This window comes from Ailuropoda melanoleuca, chromosome 11, assembly GCF_002007445.2.
Source record: "Ailuropoda melanoleuca isolate Jingjing chromosome 11, ASM200744v2, whole genome shotgun sequence".
NCBI classification, from domain to species: domain Eukaryota; kingdom Metazoa; phylum Chordata; class Mammalia; order Carnivora; family Ursidae; genus Ailuropoda; species Ailuropoda melanoleuca.
The window spans coordinates 62,252,135-62,275,041 of record NC_048228.1 but is presented as its reverse complement, the minus strand read 5'-3'; the positions used below and the strand labels follow the sequence as shown (position 1 = coordinate 62,275,041).

General features: G+C 34.6%; 1 protein-coding gene across 15 annotated transcripts in view; it reads left to right on the top strand.

The window, feature by feature from the left end:
- ADGRL3 (adhesion G protein-coupled receptor L3) overlaps positions 1-22,907 on the top strand; it is an 815,688-nt gene that overhangs the window by 570,086 nt on the left and 222,695 nt on the right. For all 15 annotated transcript variants that reach the window (XM_034671746.1, XM_034671747.1, XM_034671744.1 and 12 more), the window contains one exon: positions 8,568-8,648. In XM_034671746.1, coding sequence (XP_034527637.1) covers positions 8,568-8,648 — 81 coding nt within the window. The remainder of the gene's footprint in view (positions 1-8,567; positions 8,649-22,907) is intronic.

The window sequence follows — 22,907 nt, the reverse complement described above, 5'->3', positions numbered from 1 at the left end:
TTTGAAACAAATGCATGAGGAAAAAGTATCTGATACAGCACATTGTGTTCTTTCATTCTTAATTATGAAAATTAGATTTGGGCCCTTATCTATACTTTTATCTTTTTAAACAGTTTCTTATCGAACTCAGATATTATCTCTTGTCTTCTCATGAACTCTTCAAATGTTCATGGAAATGATATTAGGCCTTCCCTGATCATCTTGTTTAAAATTGCAACCTACCTCTTACACTCCAGATTCCCTTTAGCCTGTTCTAATTTGTTTTCATTGCCCTTCTCATCTTGTACATGCAATATTACTGACCTATTGATTTTGTTAATTGCTTACAGTCTGTCTCCCCTTACATAAGATTGTGCATTATCATTTATTTTGTTGTGTGATATATGCCAAGTAGCTAGAAAGGTGCTTATCATGTGTTAGGTACTCAGCTACTATTGGTTGATGAATTAATGAATTAAATAATGAATTTGCAACAATAATGATAATAATAATGATGATGATGATGATAGCTAAAAATTCTAAGTACTTTACTGNTAGAAAGGTGCTTATCATGTGTTAGGTACTCAGCTACTATTGGTTGATGAATTAATGAATTAAATAATGAATTTGCAACAATAATAATAATAATAATGATGATGATGATAGCTAAAAATTCTAAGTACTTTACTTTGTACCAAGTACTGTTCTGATTACTGCACATGCATATGTTCATTTAACCTTCAATACGCCCCTATGAGGTAAGTGTTATTATAATCCCCATTATACAAATGAGGAAATTGAAGCACATCGAAGTTAAACAACTGGATGGTTGCTGGCTAATTAGTTATATGACTAATGGTTATATGGTTAAACAGTGGCGGAGTCCAGATATCAACACAGATCATTCTGTTTTCAGGGGATGATCTTATCTGTTACGACAAACTGCCTTTATTTCTTAGGCATAGCCTTATGGGGGAAAAATGTATGTATTTCATAAATAAATAGTTCTCAAGCTTTTTAACCTCTCAACACACCTGAAAGACGATGTCCCACACACCTTGAAAATTATGGCCTATGAAAGAAGGCTTGATAGTTAAGAGAAGATGAGGGTGTGTTTATTTTTTTGCAGGCTAGCTGTAAAAGCATCCCCTTTCTTACTGTCCTCTGATCTCAAGCCTGACAACAACCACCTTGATTTGACTTTGGAAAGTCACCAATTTCTCAAAATGTGTTTCCTCATTCTAAAATGTGGATTTGGGACTAAATGCTATCAAATGCCTTTCTCCCTCCAAGTTCTGTGTTTCTAAAAATCTATTTCTCTGCTCTGTTGTGCAAGTATTGACAGTAGAAAGAAAAAAAATTTTTCTTGTACCTAATGCTAGTAGTCAAGTCTTTCCTATATTTGACCTTTAACAGAAATTGTGCAGGATTCTTCGATAAAATAGAAATTAGATGAAAGTCGAAAAAGAGATGGAAGATAAAAAAATTGATGGCTTTTCCAGAATGCATAAAGGTCTTTGGGTTTTTGCTGTGGTGCTGAGTTCTGTTGACCACCACCCTTAAAATTTCTACATCTTTGGCATACCCGACACTGGATAGTCCACACATTTTCATTTTACAATGTGAGCTGCTGCTTTNTTTTTTTTTTTTTTTTTGGCTGGGTCATTTTTTTTTTTTTCTTAGTTTCACAGTGGAGGTGAACTGTACAACTTCTGATTCAAATCCTGTTTTATCTTTCTATATCCATTTGGGGAGATTGGTCCCTTCCCAGGTTTTATAGTTATCTTAATAGTAAGTACAATCAGCTCTGAATTAATTACACTACCACCTATAAAAAAAAAAAAGTAAAAGAAAAAAATTGGAAAACATTTCCATGATATTGTCCTTCATGCACTACTAATGAGAAGTAAAAGGGTAGAGCCTCTTTGAAAGGCAGACTTCAAAAATTTACACATAGATTTACTGTATGACCCACTGGTTTCACTCCTAGGTATATATATTCAAGAAAAATGCAAACATGTCCACACAAAAATTTGTGCACAGAGGTTCATAACAGCATTATTCATAATAATGGAAAAGTGAAAATGATTCCAAATGTCCATGAACTGATGAATGATTAAATAAAATGTCATATGTCTATACCATGGAATATTATTTGATGACAAAAAAGAATGAAGTGCTGATTTATGCTACCACATGGGTGAACCTTGAAAACTGTATTGAATGAACAAAGCGGATTACAAAAGACCACATACTTGTGTAACTCATTTGTATGAAATGTTCAGAATAGGCAGAGACGGAGAATAGGTAAAGACAGAGAGTCAATGAGTGGTTGCCTAAGACAGGGATGAGTTGGGAGGAAATGAGGAGTGACTGATAACGGGCTTGAGATTTCTTTTTGTAGCACTGAAAGTGGTCTCATTGATTATGGTGGTGGTCGCACAACTTTATGAATATACTAAAATCCACTATATATTTTAAATGGGTGAATTGTTCGGTATGTAAATTATATATCAATATAGATNTCATTTGTATGAAATGTTCAGAATAGGCAGAGACAGAGAATAGGTAAAGACAGAGAGTCAATGAGTGGTTGCCTAAGACAGGGATGAGTTGGGAGGAAATGAGGAGTGACTGATAACGGGCTTGAGATTTCTTTTTGTAGCACTGAAAATGGTCTCATTGATTATGGTGGTGGTCGCACAACTTTATGAATATACTAAAATCCACTATATATTTTAAATGGGTGAATTGTTCAGTATATAAATTATATATCAATATAGATTTATCACATAAATATACATATATACACACATATGTATATACTTATATATGTGTATACGTGTATATACACATATATATGACATCACTTATGTATGTCTATATACACATANATATATCAATATAGATTTATCACATAAATATACATATATACACACATATGTATATACTTATATATGTGTATATACACATATATATGACATCACTTATGTATGTCTATATACACATTTATATGACATCTTCACACAAATTTATCATTTTACCTAGACTAGAAATGAATGAAATCTCGTAAACTACCCAACTATTTCTCTACTGCCATTGTTTTTCTTGACTCCTTAACAATAAACCATGAGCTTTTCTTTTTCTCTCTCTCCCTTTTAATTCTTTTATGCAACCTATCATTCAGTATTGTTTATTCCTTTGGTAAATACTTTGTAGGAACTTAAGGTAAACTGACAGGTGAATAGCATCACCAGAAAACTCTGTCTTCTAAATTTTATGTCCTATAAAATCAATTTTTAAAATTTAAATTCTACAGCACAAAATAAATAAAAGAGTATGTGGATGAAACTTAACTTGGGAATATATTTCATATAAGAAACAAAGATCACAGAAAATGACTAAACTTTAGTATCAGTGGGTATATCTAGCTCTAAGGAACTAAGAGGGTCAAAGTCAGTGACTAATAATTCCAACGGTAGCCATCAAAAAAGTTCCATGAAAGTTATCACGAAAAATTTAAAATTTTATTTAAATGGGGAAAATAAAATACTTAAACAGNGGAACTTAAGGTAAACTGACAGGTGAATAGCATCACCAGAAAACTCTGTCTTCTAAATTTTATGTCCTATAAAATCAATTTTTAAAATTTAAATTCTACAGCACAAAATAAATAAAAGAGTATGTGGATGAAACTTAACTTGGGAATATATTTCATATAAGAAACAAAGATCACAGAAAATGACTAAACTTTAGTATCAGTGGGTATATCTAGCTCTAAGGAACTAAGAGGGTCAAAGTCAGTGACTAATAATTCCAACGGTAGCCATCAAAAAAGTTCCATGAAAGTTATCACGAAAAATTTAAAATTTTATTTAAATGGGGAAAATAAAATACTTAAACAGTGAAATATTCTTATAACCAAAATATAAACAATTTCAAAAATTAATTTATTCCAACTTAACAACAGTTCACAAGCGGAGATCCATTTAAAAGAAAATGAAGACAAACTATTTTAAATGTTATCCTCCAAATTAATTTAAATAATTAATGCAAATCTAATCAAAATTGCAGTATGATTTTTTGGCTTTAAAATACGGGGGGGAGAAAGGAAAGTAAAATTCAGGAGAAATAAATAAATCTGTATCTTTTTAATTTGGAAAAGTGAAGAAANAAATGTTATCCTCCAAATTAATTTAAATAATTAATGCAAATCTAATCAAAATTGCAGTATGATTTTTTGGCTTTAAAATACAGGGGGGGAAAAAGGAAAGTAAAATTCAGGAGAAATAAATAAATCTGTATCTTTTTAATTTGGAAAAGTAAAGAAGAAATTGGAGCAGCAGATTTCACACTTGGATATATAAAGCTTCTGTTATAAGGACCAGGAAAGCCTAACGTAAGACAGAAGAGCATGGTAAAGAAAGTGATAATGAGAGAGCAAGTATGTCCCCTGTCTAAAAGTCAGGGGACTTTTGTAGTCAAACTTTGAAAACAGTATGTGTTTGGTGGCTCAGACCATTGAGCATTCGTCTCTTGTTTTTGGCTCAGGTCATGATCTCAGGGTCATGAGACAGAGCAATGCCTCAGGCTTTGCATTCAGCCGGGAGTCTGCTGGAGATTCTCTCCCCCCCCTCCCCCGCCACCCGCTCTCTCTTTCTCTCTCATGAATCTTTAAAAAATATATACCGCTTAAAAAATAAAATAAGGGGGCTCCTGGGTGGCACAGCGGTTAAGCATCTGCCTTCGGCTCTGGGCGTGATCCTGGCGTTATGGGATCGAGCCCCACATCAGGCTCCTCTGCTGTGAGCCTGCTTCTTCCTCTCCCACTCCCCCTGCTTGTGTTCCCTCTCTCTCCCTGGCTGTCTCTATCTCTGTCGAATAAATAAATAAAATCTTTTAAAATAAAATAAAATAAAATAAAATAAAATAAAATAAAATAAAATAAAAACACNGTATGCATTTGCCATGCTTTTTATCTTCCTAAGCTCTTTTTGAACTGATCACATTTTTGGTTGAATATTGTTCACCATGTCTAGGAGAATTATACATAGAAGTTATTTATAGTTTTAGCCACAGTTTGTTATTATTACTATTATCTCGCAGTAATTCTTAATGANCCCCCGCCACCCGCTCTCTCTTTCTCTCTCATGAATCTTTAAAAAATATATACCGCTTAAAAAATAAAATAAAAACAGTATGCATTTGCCATGCTTTTTATCTTCCTAAGCTCTTTTTGAACTGATCACATTTTTGGTTGAATATTGTTCACCATGTCTAGGAGAATTATACATAGAAGTTATTTATAGTTTTAGCCACAGTTTGTTATTATTACTATTATCTCGCAGTAATTCTTAATGAGAGGGGTGGATATTTGATAGCTATTGGAGTTTTTTTTCAAACTATAGCTCTCCCTGATGAAGAGCAATTATCTCCCTGAGATTCACTGCCTTAGTTAACCACAGATTAGAACAGGGTTTATTACCTCTTACATGTTTTTGTGGAGACAAATGTGTGAGTACCACTGATGTAAAGTGAAGCAGATTTTTTTTATGTATTTGATTAATATTGTTAATCAACAGCAGCCTAGGTGATTTCTAGTTTTTATTCTGTGGATGGGAAATCTCAGTCACCAAATTGAAATCTATAGCTGCATTTCTGACATTCCTCTAAGACTGAGAGTGTCTGTCAATTCCTGTCACTGTAGCTAATCCTGCAGTTTGCTGGAGTTCTCATTGGAGAGAGAATGGACATGTTGACAAACCAAGTTCAGGACTTGACCGTCAATACCTTCACCCCGTTCTGCTGCCTCTTTGATATCTCCAGTCCCCCCCCCCATACACACTGTGATCTCATGCTACCTGAAGTATCCCTGTTGAGCCCTCTTGAAGCTACGTGCTTAGCCCAAGAACAGAGGCAAATGTGACATTTAAAAGGACTTTTTATGTGAAACTAAATGTAGGGGTGACAGTTCCACAAGCAGTTACTTGTCAGGGTTTTAATCACTAAAACCTATACGCTTTTTTTTTTCCAGGTTTAGTATATGGAGATCTTCTTTGTGAAAAATATCCTGATATACTTGAANCCCTCTTGAAGCTACGTGCTTAGCCCAAGAACAGAGGCAAATGTGACATTTAAAAGGACTTTTTATGTGAAATTAAATGTAGGAAGGCAGTTCCACAAGCAGTTACTTGTCAGGGTTTTAATCACTAGAACCTATACACTTTTTTTTTTCCAGGTTTAGTATATGGAGATCTTCTTTGTGAAAAATATCCTGATATACTTGAAAACTCTTCAGATTTGGAGTCAATATGCCCCTGGCCTTGCTATTTACTAGCTTCGTGTGCTTAAACAAGTTCTCAGTCTCCTCTGCTTGTTTCTTGGATTGAAAAAATATGAATATATTGGCATTGTACCTACCTTTACACCCCCATAGTGACATGGTTGCATAAAGGGAGATGATGTATACATGATAATTATTCTATGTGGTAAAAATCATGTTCCTTGATTAGACATGAAATCAATATTATTTTACATGCTGAGATTATTCTGAACCAATATAAAGTGAAAGATTCTTATTTTCATTTACATGATCAAAAACGTTTCAAACCCATTCATTTGTAATGACACAGGACCTTAAAAATAAAGAGTGATTTTGTAATCAGGTATGCTACATAGGTAAACATTAGGCGTTTTCATAATTAAGATAATTTAAAGTTTTTAATAAGCTGCATTACACATGGACTTCTACAAGTGCAAAATCACTGTCTTACTTCTTTTATAATAGTGCTTTTAGTATTCCATTGAAACACGGCCAGTGAATGCACAATATTCTTAGTTACCATTATGAGGGGCTCTGTATATTACAACGTCTCCACTGTGTCTGCTGTTAGCTAGAAAAATGCTGGGAGCAACAGCAGCTACTATCAACAGGGAGCCATATTAATTATTTGAAATGTGCCTCATAAGAGGAATCAGCAGAGTTTATTACAAGTCGAATATTACTTGAAACGGGAAGGTTACTCTAACTGTTATCATAATCTATGTATCATTAACTTTCCTTGTTTAGGAAAAGAGATTAACAACCCTGTAAATTGCTATAGTAAATGTGTAAAATATAACTGCATATTCCCATTGTAGAAAGAAATTGGTGGGTCCTCCGCCTCTACCCAAACCTTTTTTTTTTGGAAATAGTTTTAAAAAGTAGCTTTAGAAATTGAACTGACTCCGTGATTATGCTTTCTTGCCTGAAAATTCTAATTGCTTACTGAATCATCAGAATACAAAGTACAGCTACTTTAAACATTAGAATTTGTTTTGTTTTGTTTTTAAGCCAGCAGTTTTTCCAATCAGCATCTTGGCCTTCAAATCAACACCTTACCTCATAAAACAGAAAGTATGTTACTCATAGTGTGCGAGCTGGCAGAATGGTTTGCAATGAATAGAAAATGAATTCATCTACCTACTTTTTATATCCTGGCTAGTTATTGTTTTTCCATAAAATACACTAAGCAGGAAGGAGTAGTTTTCTAGTCAAAGAATAGAAGCAAATCATAAATCATAAAAAAAATTAACCAGAGTTATAAAGTTATTTGACATTGATGCCAGTCTGCAGACTGTATGTTACTGGTTTGGGACAATGGAATAAGTGCATAAATTGAGAATAAGTGTGGGGCACCGGGTGGCTCAGTCGTTAACCGTCTGCCTTCAGCCCAGGGCGTGATCCCAGTGCTCTGGGATCAAGCCCAACATCAGGCTCCTCCTCCACTATGAGCCTGCTCCTTCCTCTCCCACTCCCCCTGCTGTGTTCCCTCTCTCGCTGGCTGTCTCTCTCTGTGTCAAATAAATAAAAATAAAATCTTCAAAAAAAATTTGAGAATAAGTGTTTAGAAACACATAGCAAACTGATAGAGTACTTGTCGGTTTAACCTGACAGTAAAAAAATGTGGACTTGTATTGTTTATGTCTTTTTTCTTCCATTGTACTTTTCTTGTAAATCATTTTCATTGAATTTTTAGAACTGTCATTCCACAATAAATATGTAATTTAATAATAACAAATAAGTAGTTTAAGAAGGACTGATTTAATTGCTTGATGTTTGGATGATACGTAATGCTTCTGTGTTTGTCTATGAGGTATAATGACAATTAATTCAGAGTGAAAAGGGGCGCCTGGGTGGCTCAGTCATTAAGCATCTGACTCTTGATCTCAGCTCAGTTCTCAATCTCACCGGTGTGAGTTCAAGCTGCTTTGGGCTCTGTGTTGAGTGTGGAGCCTACTTAAAAAAAGGGGGGAGGGCGCCTGGGTGGCTCAGTCCTTAAGCGTCTGCCTTTGGCTCAGGGCATGATCCCAGACTTCTGGGATCAAGCACCGCATCAGGCTCCTCCTCTGGGAGCCTACTTCTTCCTCTCCCACTCCCCCTTGCCTGTGTTCCCTCTCTCGCTGGCTGTCTCTCTGTCAAATAAATAAAATCTTAAAAAAAAAAAATCAGTGTGAAAAAAGACAATATGACATCATGAAAACAAATAAGAAAGTGTAAAAAAGACATAACTGCAATGTCTGCTAAACATTTTTTTTTGGGTCCACAGGGCAGGCACATCATGGACAGGTATCATACATCTCTCCGCCAATTCACCTTGACTCTGAACTAGAAAGACCGCCTGTTAGAGGTGAGTTGTTGCTTTATTATTATTATTATTATTATTATTATTATTATTATTATTATCATTACTATTTAAAGAAAAAGAAACTCTATTGACTATTTTTGATGAAGACAATTAATTAAATTACACATAGTTGTAAATACATATTTTACATGCAGTGCCTGTTTAAAAAGTGGGGAGGAGGGCATAGTGTACAAGGAATCTGAGAATAGAAAGAGGAAATCTTATTTATAAACTAAAATATGAAATACTGTTCTGAGAAATATTTGTAAAACAAAATAAGAAATAGGGAGGGGAGGACTAGTTGAAAACCAACTTAGATTCAGAGATTACCAGATAACCATTACTTTTTTTATTGGAATTTACTTTTATCTTTTTTTTTAATAAATTAATATACCTTAGACTAGGTCATATTGACAGATTTATTTCCTTGCAAAGTGATATTTCATTTTAAAAGTCACTTTAATATTAATAAGATCATTTAGTTTTAAAAATATATAAATTAAAATTATTTATTTTTAATTGATGCCATCTTTAAAGATTTTTTAAAATAACAAGTCCTACAAAATAAAAATTAGAAGTAACATTTATTTTTCCATAATCTAAATTCAGAATTTATCTTTCCACTTTTAAATACTTATTATTTTCAAAATGTATTATAATGTTCAAAGTTGATGTGACATAGACATTTTTTTTATTTTTATAAATATCAAATATTCTAAGGTTAATTTTTTTTTAAGTTTTAAATAATGGAGGATATTTTCTTAAACCTTCAACAGTATTAATCACTTGATGCAATAAAAGTCATTAGGTCTGCCTTATATAAGCATGTTTTCTATTTCCTCGGCCAGGAATCTCTTACCTTTTCTGCCCAGTCAGTTTCTACCACTGTTTGAAGGCTCAGCTTTGTCTTTGGTTCCTCTGTAAGAACTTCCCTGTCTATGCACTATGGAGGTGGAAAGTGCATGTGTCTGTTCTCCAAATGTCCCCTGGGCTTGCCTCAGTTATTACATTTAAGACACTATGCATGCATATTTCCCTTTCTCCTCCAGCCACTGGTCTATGCTTGGCACATACTAGGAACTCATACAATGGTTTCTGTCTAAGTAACAGAAAGTGAAGGTGGCAACCTAGGTTCTGAAGGATGTAGCCTTCTTTTTCAAGATGAAAACGAAGCAGGGATGATAATGGAATCCACGAAATATAGGCAGAATGAACCAAAACATGGATCTGTGAAAGCTGTGACATTTTTAAGGAAATGTGCTGGGTGCACGGTAAAGTGAGAGTAGTTCTAGAGGAGGAGACTGACAAGATGTAATGAGGCAGATTGGGAAGGACACTCTATCACATGACAAGAAGTTTGTATTTTATCCTGGGGGAAAAAAGGTCATGAAATCTTTTTAATTTTTAAAAATTGTTTTTCTAGGGTCACCTGGGTGACGTAATCGGTTAAGTGACCAACTCTTGGTTTCAGCTCAGGTCGTGATTCAGGGTCATCAGATAGAGCCCCATATAGGGCTCCGCACTCAGCATGGAGTCTGATTTGAGTTTCTTTTTCCCTCTCCTGCTGCCCCTCCCCCTGCACTCTCTCTCTCAAATAAATAAATAAATCTTTTTTAAAAATTGTTTTTCTAAGTTAGTGAGGATTTGCATTATAACATTATTTTCTTGATATAAGAAAAAAATATCTCTGAAGTCAGTGTAGATGAGGCGAGATTAACAGAGGGAGGCTGTTTCAATAGCCAGGTAAAAGATGACTGGTAAATTAGTTCGAAGTATGTCCACCACAATGGCAGGCTCTGAGAAGTATTTCTTTTTAAGATTTTATTTATTTAACTCTTTATTTATTTATTTAGAGATTGCATGTGAGCATGGGGGCAGGCAGAGGGAGAGGGAGAGAGAATATCAGTCAGACTCTGTCAGTACAGCCCCAACCTGGGGCTCAGTCCCACAACCCCGAGATCATGACCTGAGCCAAAATCAAGAGTTGGGTCCCCAACCCACTGAGGTACCTGGGCGTCTGGGCCTGATAAATATTTTGAAGAAACATGGCATTTGACTGAACAGATATAGGGGGAAGGAGCAGAAATGCCTCTAAAATTTATATATCTATCAGCTGCTTGGATGCTTATGACATAATCCCTCATCATGAGGAACAGATGAATTTTAAATTGATGTATTTTTTTTAGACATTTAATCCTTACTGCAACATTGTTCCTATCAAAGATGGAGGTCTGTTTAAGCACATTAGTGACTTTAATATAATTCATTTCTTCTGACATGATCTTGGACTGATTTAGGAAGAGTACGGTCAAGTCATGGGTATGGTAGTGTAACAATACACTTCAAAAGTTGGTGGCTTAAAACAAGAAACGTTTACTATAGTTCTTAGAGTTGGTTGACTTTGTGTGTACTCACTTGGCTGAAGTTAGATGTTTAGTAGCTAGCAAGCTGGTTGGTTTTCCTGGGGAGGAAACTCAGTCACATGCTTGGTGGTCACCTTAATGTCATCTGTAATGATGGTCATGTGACTCTCATCATCCAGCAGCCTAACACAGCCTCATTCCCATTGTGACAGGATTCCCAACAATAGGTAGACAAGTCCCAAAGCTCAAGTATTTTCAAGACTCTGCTTGTGTCATGTTTGCTGTGTCTCATTGGCCAAAGCAAATCGTATAGCCAACCCCAGACATAAAAAGGAAGAAAATGACTCCATCTCTTGATTGAGGAACCACAATCCAAAGGACCATGGATACAGAAAAGAGAGGAGTTGGAGTCATTTCAAACTATCATAGCAAGGCAGAAAAGGGTAAAATGGAGTGAGACCAAAATTGGCTGATAAAATGAAGGAATTTAGAGCCAATTAACTTAAACTTGTGAGTTCCAGGCCTTTTTTATCATTAGTTTCCTCAGGTACTACACAGAAGATCAGAAATAAGAACTTCACAGTGTCTTTGTGAGGATTAGGGATAATACAGAATAGAATCTGGCATCTGGTAGGCCCCAGACACAAGGTGGCTATCCCTATGTACTTTTGGGCTCACTGCTGTGACATAGGGAAGGAAATTGGACTTTGAAGCCAGGCAAACCTCTATGACCTTAGGCAGCTTCTCTCTGTCATCTGTAAAACAGGGATGTCACCCCAGTAATTTTATTAGGATAATGGAATAAAATAATAAGTGCCAAGTTCCTTATATCACAAATATGTGATATAAACTAGACCCTGAAGAGTTAGAAGGTAGGTAGGCGTTATTAAAAGCTCCACTTTAACATGGCACCATCTTGGTCAAAATAGTGATGGTATTGACCTGGTAAAGAATGACTTACTAGAAGCCAGCGGTCATCTGTGCTTAATATTGGCGTCAAATGGTACACTCTACTTTAGAATGATTGTCTTGATAACTTCTAGTTCTCATAGCATTCCTCTACATACATTAACCCAGAACTCTAGTTAAACTGCTCTGTGATTACAGTTACTAGCTCATGGGCCACAATTCCACAGTATTCAGAGAACAGTTAAATAGGTTCAAGAGGTTTGTACAAAGTACCATAACATTGAAAAAAATCATTTGCTTTTTTTTTCTTAAAACTATCTAATATTTCATTTAAAAACAAATATTGGAAATGGGATAGAGTTGGCATAATAATAGCATTAGTTTGGAACCATAGAGTATTTCCTTTCGACTTTCAACTGTCACCCCTTATCTTCATTTGCTATTTTTAATTACACTGAGTACTGCTGTTGATACTTATAGGCAGTCAAATTATATAAATGAACTCTACATGTCTATATCTATATCTATAAACAGAGAGAGAATTTCTCATGTATGTTATAGGTTTTTATATGAATTCATAAAATAATACATCAGGTTCTTTAAATAAAATGGAATTCTAGCTCCAATAATTATAGAACAATATCCTTTGAACTCCCTAAAAATTAACATTAGCTAACCATTTTAGCTTTCCTTTTTCTATTTTTCTCCTGTAATTATATACATACTGAGACTATGAAACATTTGTCTGGATGTTACTATATCTCTCTATATTCTCTCTTTCTGTATATATTCTCTTACTTTCCCTTTCTGTACCAATATCTACTAGTCTACATGCATATTAATATTTTAGGAATTATTGCTTTACATATTAATTCCTTATGTATTTTATAGACCTGTATTTGAATGGGAAAATTATATTTAATTTTCTGACATTGATCAAAGTAGCAATACAAAACAACGATATTTAAAATATTATCAATATAGTTACCAATATTAGCACAGGGAACTTATCATAGGAAATATTAACTATCTAACAGAGAGTAACACATCAGATTGCTTCAGATATTTTGCCATTTTATTCTGTTCTCATCTGAAATATTTTGGATTAGTTGGTACTTTTATATATATATATAAATACATACATATATATATATAGTGACTGTGCTTTGAGTATTTGAGATAGTGAACTAATTATTGGTAACTTTGGAATTGTGTTGTAAAACTCTATTCTGAAAAATAATTTAAGTAAACATATCTCCAAAAAAAAATCACATTTTTAAATCACATTTTCTTTTTTTGTTGTTGTTGCCTCAAGTTCTGTATCACCCATGAATCATTTTGATTTTAATCTATATGCCACTGTTCTTCTTTTCAATTTTCTTGACCTCTTTCACTTTTCCATCTTTTTTTAGGGAAAACATATGACATTGATGAGTTTGTTTGTCATAATATGTTTCTTCTTTAGTATTGTGCATTTTAATTCTAACCAACATGATCTTAGTAACCATATGAAAAAGATAGTAGTAGATTACCATATAGCCTTGAATAAATTATTGTAATCTGCATTTCAAAGTAGCAGCAGTTTATAAATTCTGTGGAACTTACCCACCGATGAGTAAATTTGAGAGATTCTATTCTTTAAATCTCATGTGATCATACATGGCATTTGGTTACATAATTTATGCCTGTGATAGCTTTATATGCATTCTTCAATTTACAGATTTTATTACTGAATAGGGGTGTAAATTCCAATAGTTTACTAGTGCATTAATGTCACAATACATTACAAGGTAATTAACCAGAGCTGCCACTATAAATAGAAAAATAGTCACAGCCCTCACTATAAACTACTTAATAAAAATAAGATCCTGAATCAGCATTCACCATTATAGTAATTTTTCTTGCCATATGTCTCATTAATCAGGACTTAAATAAAAAAAAAACCAGCCTCATCTAGAAGCACTATTATTTTTAAATCTTTCATTATTAAAACAAGTTTGTTATAATTTTCTAATTAATTTAATGGGATTGATTATTTCTGTATGCAAATAGGTTCTACATGCTTTTGAGACATATTTCCCCATTTTTTATATTATAATTGGAAATGAAAAACTACTTCGGTGGTTTTGTAGCAGACTTGTACATAAGCACATTGGAGTTCTTAGCAGGACTCAAGAGTTGCCGTTCTGAAGGTCATGTGTCCTCACCAACTGTACTTTCTCCCTGATCTTTATTTTGCCTCCTAACTACTCAAATGCAAAACCCCTTACCCCAGAATTATGTCTATATTACAGGCAGACTGACTCAATGAGGGTGACTGGGTGGGAGTTTGTGTTGGAAGCTGAATCAGAATCCTAAGCAGAAGTATGTATTATCCGAGACTCAAATATATCAGTTGAGGCATGCCCTTGAGTTGAGACTTTATTGTTTTGTTTTTGATATTGTTTTGCTTCATTGTTTTCCTGTACAATTTTGTGACAGCCTTAGCAATTCTAGAACCCAACCTAGGAGTCCTTCATAACATCACTAGCAATTCACGTTAGATAAATTCCTGTCAATAACCCAGAAAAAAACCATTCTTTTCTGAAGACTGTCCTCAATTTATATTACTAAGAATGATATTTATAACGTTCTGCTGTATAAAAAGTTTGACAGTTACTGATTCTCTCCACCTTTCAGTGTAGTAACCCACTAATAATAATGCTGGTGAAATCAGTTTGTATTTATTTTGTATAATCGTTCTTTAGGTAACATATTTAATTAGAAGTCTAATGCTAAATGCTAATTTATGCATTTGCTAATTTGTTGACAGTTACGATTTATACTCTGGAAAAAAAGCTAAAATATTTGGGCGCATTTGAAAAATTACATCTATTTTTTTTGGTCTTTTTTTTTATTTGCTATAATAAACTGAGTAATATAAATATGGTTCAATTGGCACATAATCAATGAACTAGAATAATGCCAGGCATTAAGTTTCATGTGCAAATTGAATTACATTCAGCAAATCCACATTGAAAATATTTTTTAAAGTTCAAAATAAACAGATGGTCCTGCCTGGTGCATCTATATTAAAAATAGGCTATAGCCAAAGATTTAGCATCACAAATTAGAGACATTAGCACATGATACTATCAGTGGAATGTAAAAACATTTGAAATTGATTAAAATAAAATAAGAACAAGACATCTGGCATTCTTATTGAGGAGTCTCCAGGCCTGTTTTTTAGTATTCTATGGTGATATTTTTCTAACTTATCTTGTTAGCACACATTATATGGTAGAACATAATTTCCTAGTTTTATCCACCCTTAACCCAAGGGAATAAAAATGAAACTTGCATATACCAGATTGCTTTGACCATGTTAAATAAACACGCTTTTTCTACACTTATAAATGCCAAACAATTTTTTACTGTATTTAAAATATACTGTGAACACCTACAAGATAGAGCTTGTTGATATTGATGGTAAATACCATTCCCATTTATTAAGTATATATCTTGTGTCAGACAGAGGAAGAAGTATTTTATATGCATTGTCTCATTCCATTTTACAAGGATCCTATCACTTTTTCATTCAGACTTACTGTTCATCATCATTGTATTTCTAGCATCAGGCAAACCAAGATATAGTAATACTTGAAATTGGGTTGATTTAATTGGAGTTAAATTCTAAATTTAGTGACAAAGTATACTTTTTATTCAGTATTGTTAGGAATAAGTATGAAGGCTTTGTAAATTATAACATACTTTGCAAATGTAAGTCATTGTTTAAAAGCCAACATTTATCATTTGAAACAATTTAGCACAATCCTGCAGGCCCCTTGTGGTATATAATTGATATGTTGAGGATAATTATTCCAGAAAGTAGCATGACCTGGTAGTTTTTTACAGTAGGTTCTTGGTCATCTTGTCCTGGTAGTCTCTCAATGAGCCTGAATGAGAAGGGAAATAGAGTTTGTTTGCATTCTACTTCCACGTTGGCTCATGGAATGATATTCTCAGTACTTAGAGGACATTAAATAGAGGCTTGATACTGTTGTGCTCTGAACAAATCTTTCAGGTTCACTGTGGCTGATGGTGGATACAGTGATAATGATTCTTGAATTGAATGGAGCCTATTGTTCAAGGCCAGGAAAGTCTCTGGAACTAGGATGTGTCCATGCAGTTATGATTAGGGTTCAGTTCTTTGAACTTCATATCTCCCCACCCATCCCCCCATTCCCAGTGCCCTCTGCCCTCCTAAGATTACTCACTGGCCCAGCTCTCCTAAGATTGCTCCTTTAAGTACCAGGACTGACTACTTTTTTTTTGTTTTTGGTGGTGTTTTTGTTTGTTTGTTCGTTTGTTTGTTTGTTTTTGGCTTTTATTCTTCAGAAAGATGGGAGTGTAGCTGCTTTATCTTGTTCAGAGAGAAAATATTTAGCATTTTCTGAATGTCACAATTTTTTGTGGTGAGGTATTCCTAGTTAATAGTAATAATAATAGTAATAATTATAATAGTTAACATTTATCTTTAAATCATACGTTCAAACTGAAAATTACCCACATGACCCTCTCTCCCAATTACCATAGAAAACCAATCATAATATTCTTCTGAATATTCCAGTAGATACATACTTTTTGAGTGGACATGGTATGAACATTTAATATTACAATAAACATTTGTGCCTGGCTCTATTCAAAGCACATGATATGGATTATTAATTTCATTAATTTCCTGAATCCCATGAAGCAGGTAGTATTACTATTGTAATTTTGTGAATGAGAAAAATTTAGCCATAGGGAGATTCTTTAACTTCATAAAGGTCAGATTAAATATTACATATTGGACCCAGGCATCTATAAAAATTCTACCCTGTCAGTTTTTTATTTATGTAATAGGAATCATGATTTCATTTCGTAAACAACACACTATATAGCAAGGAATTAGTAATAGAACATATTATCACCAAGGGATGGGGAGATCTAACTATGCATAGTATAGTATTTTAAAGAAAATTCCTCACTGTCTCTATTAGTCATCTTACGAAGGCAAAGGGGCACAAGTAGTGTGAACAGTTTACTATTTAGTATCGAGTGACCAGTAAGTTTTTTGTGTATCCATTGTCTTCTTCCATAAAATAGAATATCTTTGTTGTACTGTTACACTGTTACTTTTTTTTTAAAGATTTTATTTTTATTTATTCAACAGAGATAGAGACAGCCAGCGAGAGAGGGAACACAAGCAGGGGGAGTGGGAGAGGAAGAAGCAGGCTCATAGCGGAGGAGCCTGATGTGGGGCTCGATCCCATAACACCGGGATCACGCCCTGAGCCAAAGGCAGACGCTTAACTGCTGTGCCACCCAGGCGCCCCTGTTACACTGTTACTTTTTTACTCTTTTCATAGAATATCTTAACTGTTTCTCTCAAAAGAAGTATGGAAAGTCATACCACAAAAAAAAAAGAAGTCAGGCATTGTGATAAAATATCCTATTTTTGCAGTTTTCAGTATTCTCTCCCACAAATGGTTATTATTCGTGTAATCACCAGAAAATAATTTTATACCAGTATACTAAAAATTATCTTATTGCCTGGAGGAGACAGCTAGCTGATAGTTGTGTTGACTGCTACTACCAAAGCCTGGGGAGGGGTAATGGAGGAGGTTTTGACTTAAAAATGGAATAATCACCCTTATCCCCACCTACTGAATACTCACAGCTGCAAAGTTCCAATTCTTTGGTGTACTCACATGCATATGCACTCATGCACACACTCCGGCCCCTCAGGAGTATCTTCTTTAATGTAATTATTCTTACTTGGCAATAGATTTAAAAGACAGCATGATAAAATTTATATATGATAAATCCTTAAAATTTAAAATCTCTTTTACTCTTTGAGTCAATTGCCTAAGATAGGGGCGCCTGGGTGGCACAGCGGTTAAGCGTCTGCCTTCGGCTCAGGGTGTGATCCTGGCGTTATGGGATCGAGCCCCACTTCAGGCTTCTCTGCTATGAGCCTGCTTCTTCCTCTCCCACTCCCCCTGCTTGTGTTCCCTCTCTCGCTGGCTGTCTCTATCTCTGTCGAATAAATAAATAAAATCTTTAAAAAAATTGCCTAAGATAAGATAAAGATCTCTTTTCTCTAAAGATACGCCAATATACCTTGACAGTAAGGACAGTAAGCGTTGGGACTGTTATGGACATAACATTCACTTACATATCACTACTTGGTGAATGAGGATCTTGTTTCCTCAGCTGCTAAAAAGCATATTGTTCCCATGGGAAGTGTTGACTTTGGCAATTATTCATCCTATAACACCCCCAAACAGTATTACCGTCACACTAAGAGGCACTTAGCTCCCTCGATGTGTACTAAGAGCACTTTTTTCTTTTTTAGTTGTATATCTGGGTCTAGCAATTGCTTCCGGTTCTTAGAGTCCAAGAAAAGGCAGTTTTCCTCCCTGGAGCGGGTGATCCTGTTAAGTTTGGCATCACATTCTCCTAGATGGAGTCACATGGAAGTATGCAGCTTAAATACTAATGCTTGCATTTAATCTGCTAACCCCACCCCAGGTAGCTAACTATATGATCATGGAAAAATCTCATCACCACAACAACCACCTGTTTCCCGAATTTGTTTAAGTATCAAATACCAAATATGATATTATATGTGAAAGCACTTTATACCTCATAAAATGCTATGTAAATATTGTGTAGTATAATTTAGCAATAATCTTTATTGTTCCAATCTAAGACTCAGCGTAGCTCATACATGGTAAGATCAAGAAAATAAGTCCTCAAGAAAGTTTACAATGTTCTTATCCTCCTTAAATCCTGCCGGCTTACTTATAATACAGTATTGTATTAAAAATAACCATTTTTTTTTCTGTGAATGTCTATGCATTTAATTTCGAACATGTAGCAAACGGTTAAACTATAGATCAGCTTTTTTTTTTTTTTCTGTACTCTTCTGAAAGACTAACTTTCAGTCAGTGTTCAACAAGTATTTTCTATGTGATTGCATCTTATGCATGGGTTAGATTCTGAAGTTAGTGAGCCAGGTCAAAAAACAAAAACAAAAGCAAAGCCCACCTTCAGCAATCCCCTAAATTATCCGTAAAATACAATATATCCAACTGTGAGTTATTCCTCAATATCAGAAAATGTGACTACAGATATACCTAACACACCTTTTGGCTGTGGTGATACCTATTTGATGAACAGTGTGGGAAACATAGAACTGAAGAAATACTGTCCCTGTCCTTTTAGTCTGGGCCATGTGCTCACTGATTAAAACACCAAGTGAAATTTTTTCCCAAATGCTTTTTGAATGTATGTAGTTGAATTTAAGTCAGATGAATTTTGATGTGGCAGTACTATACTGAATGCCAACTATTTGGCATGCACTTTACAAGGGACTGGCAATGCAGTGATACACAAGAGAGGAAAGATGTTTGTTCTTATGGGCTTTATCTTATATTGGAGGAAGTCAACAATAGATCAATTATATGTTACATAAACAAGATTATGAATGGGTTATGGTTAGAGGTATAGAGGAGATATTAAGGTGGATGGTCAAGAATAACCACTCTAGGGGAAGCCAGGGTCTCTCACTTGGGTAAGCATCTGTCTTTGTCTCAGGTAATGATCTCAGGGTCCTGGGATTGAACCCCATGTTGGGCTTCCTGCTTTCAGGAAACTTGTTTCTCCCTCTCTTCCCTGCCTGTGCGTTCTCTCACTCACTCTCTCTCTCAAATAAATAAATAAAAATCTTAAAAAAAAAAAAAAAGGAGAATAACCACTCTAGGGAGGTGACTGTTGAGCTGAACTATGAAGAATGAAGGTAAATTGCGTATTGAGTTGTATCTGTTCTTTATATATTTCGGATACTAACCCTTTATCAGATATGTCATTTGAAAATATCTTCTCCCATTCAGTAGGTTGCCTTTTAGTGTTGTTGATTGTTTCTTTTGCTGTGCAGAAACTTTATTTTGATGTAGTTCCAATAGTTTATTTTTCCTTTTATTTCCTTTGCCTCAGGAGACCTATCTAGAAAAATGCTGCTACAGTCTATGTCAGAAAGACTACTGTCTGTGCTCTTTTCAAGGATTTTTATGATTTCAGGTCTCACATTTAGGTCTTTAATCCATTTTGAGTTTATTTTTGTGTATGGTGAAAGAAAGTGGTCCAGTTTCATTGTTTTACATGTAGCTGTCCAGTTTTCCCAACATCATTTGTTGAAGAGACTATCTTTTTCCCATTGTGTATTCATTCCTCTTTTGTCAAAGATTAATTGACCATATAATCATAGGTTTATTTCTGGGTTTTCTGTTGTACTTCATTGATCTATGTGTCTGTTTTTATATCAGTACCATATTGTTTTAATTACTACTACCTTGTAATATAACTGAATATCTGGAATTGTGATACTTCCAATATTGTTTTTCTTTTTCAAGATTGCTTTGGTGATTCTAGGTCTTCTGTGGTTTCATACAAATATTAGGATTGTTTGTTCTAGTTATGTGAAAAATGCTTTTGGTATTGTGATAAGGATTGCAATAAATCTGTAGATTGCTTTGGGTAGTATATACATTTTAACAATATTTGTTCTTCTATCCCATGAACATGGAATATCTTTCCATTTCTTTGCATTGTCCTGAAATTTTTTCATCAGTGATTTATAGTTTTCAGAATACAGGTCCTTTACATCTTTGGTTAAGTTCATTTCTAGATATTTTATTGATTTGGTACAACTATAAATAGGATTTTTTTAAGATTTATTTATTTATTTTGAGGTGGGGGAGGGGCAGAGGGAGAGAGAATCCCAAGCAGACACCGTGCAAAACATGGAGTCTGATGTGGGGCTCTATCTCACAACCCTGAGATCACGACCTGAGCCAAAAGTAGGAGTTGGATCCTTAACCCAATGAGCCACCCAGGCACTCCTGGGATTGTTTTCTTAACTTCAATATCTGCTGCTTCATTATTAATGTATAGGAATGCAACAGATCTCTGTACATAGATTTTATATCCCGTGACTTTACTGAATTCATTGATCAGTTCTAGTAGTTTTTTGGTGGAGTCTCAGAATTTTCTATGTATAGTATTATTCCATCTGCAAATAGTGAGAGTTTTACTTCTTCTTTATTAATTTGGATTCCTTTTATTTCTTTATGTTATCTAATTGCTGCAGCTAGGCCTTCTAGTACTATGTTGAATAAATGTGGTGAGAGTGGGCATCCTTGTTTTGTTCCTGATATTAGGGGAAAAGCTCTCAGTTTTTTAACATTGACTATGATGTTGGCTGTGGGTTTTTCATATAAGGTCATTGTTGGGTTGAGTTATGTTCCCTCTAGACCTACTTTGCAAAGGGTTTTTTATCACGAATGGATATTGTACTTTGTCAAATGTTTTTCTACAACTATTGGAATGATCATATAGTTTTTGCTTACTGATGTGATGTAATCATATTGATTGCATCTTGGGAATAAATCCCACTTGATCATGGTGTATCATTTTTTTTTAAGATTTTATTTATTTATGCGACAGAGATAGAGACAGCCAGCGAGAGAGGGAACATAAGCAGGGGGAGTGGGAGATGAAGAAGCAAGCTCATAGTGGAGGAGCCTGATATGGGGCTCGATCCCATAACGCCGGGATCACGCTCTGAGCCGAAAGCAGACGCTTAACCACTGTGCCACCCAGGTGCCCCCACTTTTTTAATGTATTGTTGGATTTGGTTTGCTAATATTTTGTTGAGGACTTTTGCATGTATATTCATTAGAGATATTGGCCTAAATTCTCTCTTTTTGTAGTGACTTTATCTGGCTTTGTATCAGGGTGATGTTGGCCTCATAAAATGAATTTGGAAGTTTTCCCTCCTCTTGTATTTTTTTGGAATATTTTGAGGAGAATAAGTATTAACTCTTCTTCAAATAAAACAAAGTCTGTCTTTAAAAAAAAGGGGGGGTGGCTCAGCCAGTTAAGCATCTGTCTTTGGCTCAGGTCATGATCTCAGGGTCCCAGGATTGAGCCCCACTTTGGGCTCCCTGCTCAGCAGGGAGCCTGCTTCTCCCTCTCCATCTGCTCCTTCCTGCCCTGCTCATGCTTTCTCTTGCATAAATAAATAAATAAATAAATAAATAAATAAATAAATAAAATGATTGGTAGAATTCACCTGCGAATCCATCTGGTCCTAGACTTTTGTTTTTTTAGGAGTTGTTTGATTACTCATTCAATTTCATTGCTGGTAATCAGTCTGTTCATACTTTCTCTACTTCCTGCTTTCATTTTGGTAGGCTATGTTTCTAGGAATTTAACCATTTATTCTATGTTGTGCAATTTGTTGGCATGTAGGTTATCATAGTATTCTATTACAATTGTTTCTATTTCTGTGGTGTTCCTTGTTATTTCTCCTCTTTCATTAGTGATTTTGTTTATTTGTGTCCTCTCTCTTTTCAAATAATTCAATTAAAAAATGGGAAGAAGACACAAATAGACATTTTTCCAAAGAAGACATGCAGATATCTAACAGGTATATGAAAAGACGCTCAATGTCACTTAACATCAGGGAAATGCAAATCAAAACTACAGTGAGATATCACCTCACACCTGTCAGATTGACTAAAATCAAAAACACAAGAAACAGGTGTTGGAAAGGAAATGGAGAGAAAGGAACCCTCTTGCACTGTCGGTGGGAATGCAAATGGATACAACAAATGTGAAAAGAGTATGGAGTTTCCTCAAAAAATTAAGAATAGAACTACCCTATGATCCAGTAATCACACAATTGCAATACTGTATATTTACCCAAAAAATACAAAAACACTAATTCAAAGGGATACATGCACCTCTATGTTTATTGCAGCATTGTTTACAATAGCCAAGCTATGAAAACAGTCCAAGTGTCCATGTGTCCATCAATAGATGAATAAAGAAGATGTGAAATATATATAATATAAAATATATTATATATATAATGGAATATTATTAAGCCATAAAAAAGGAA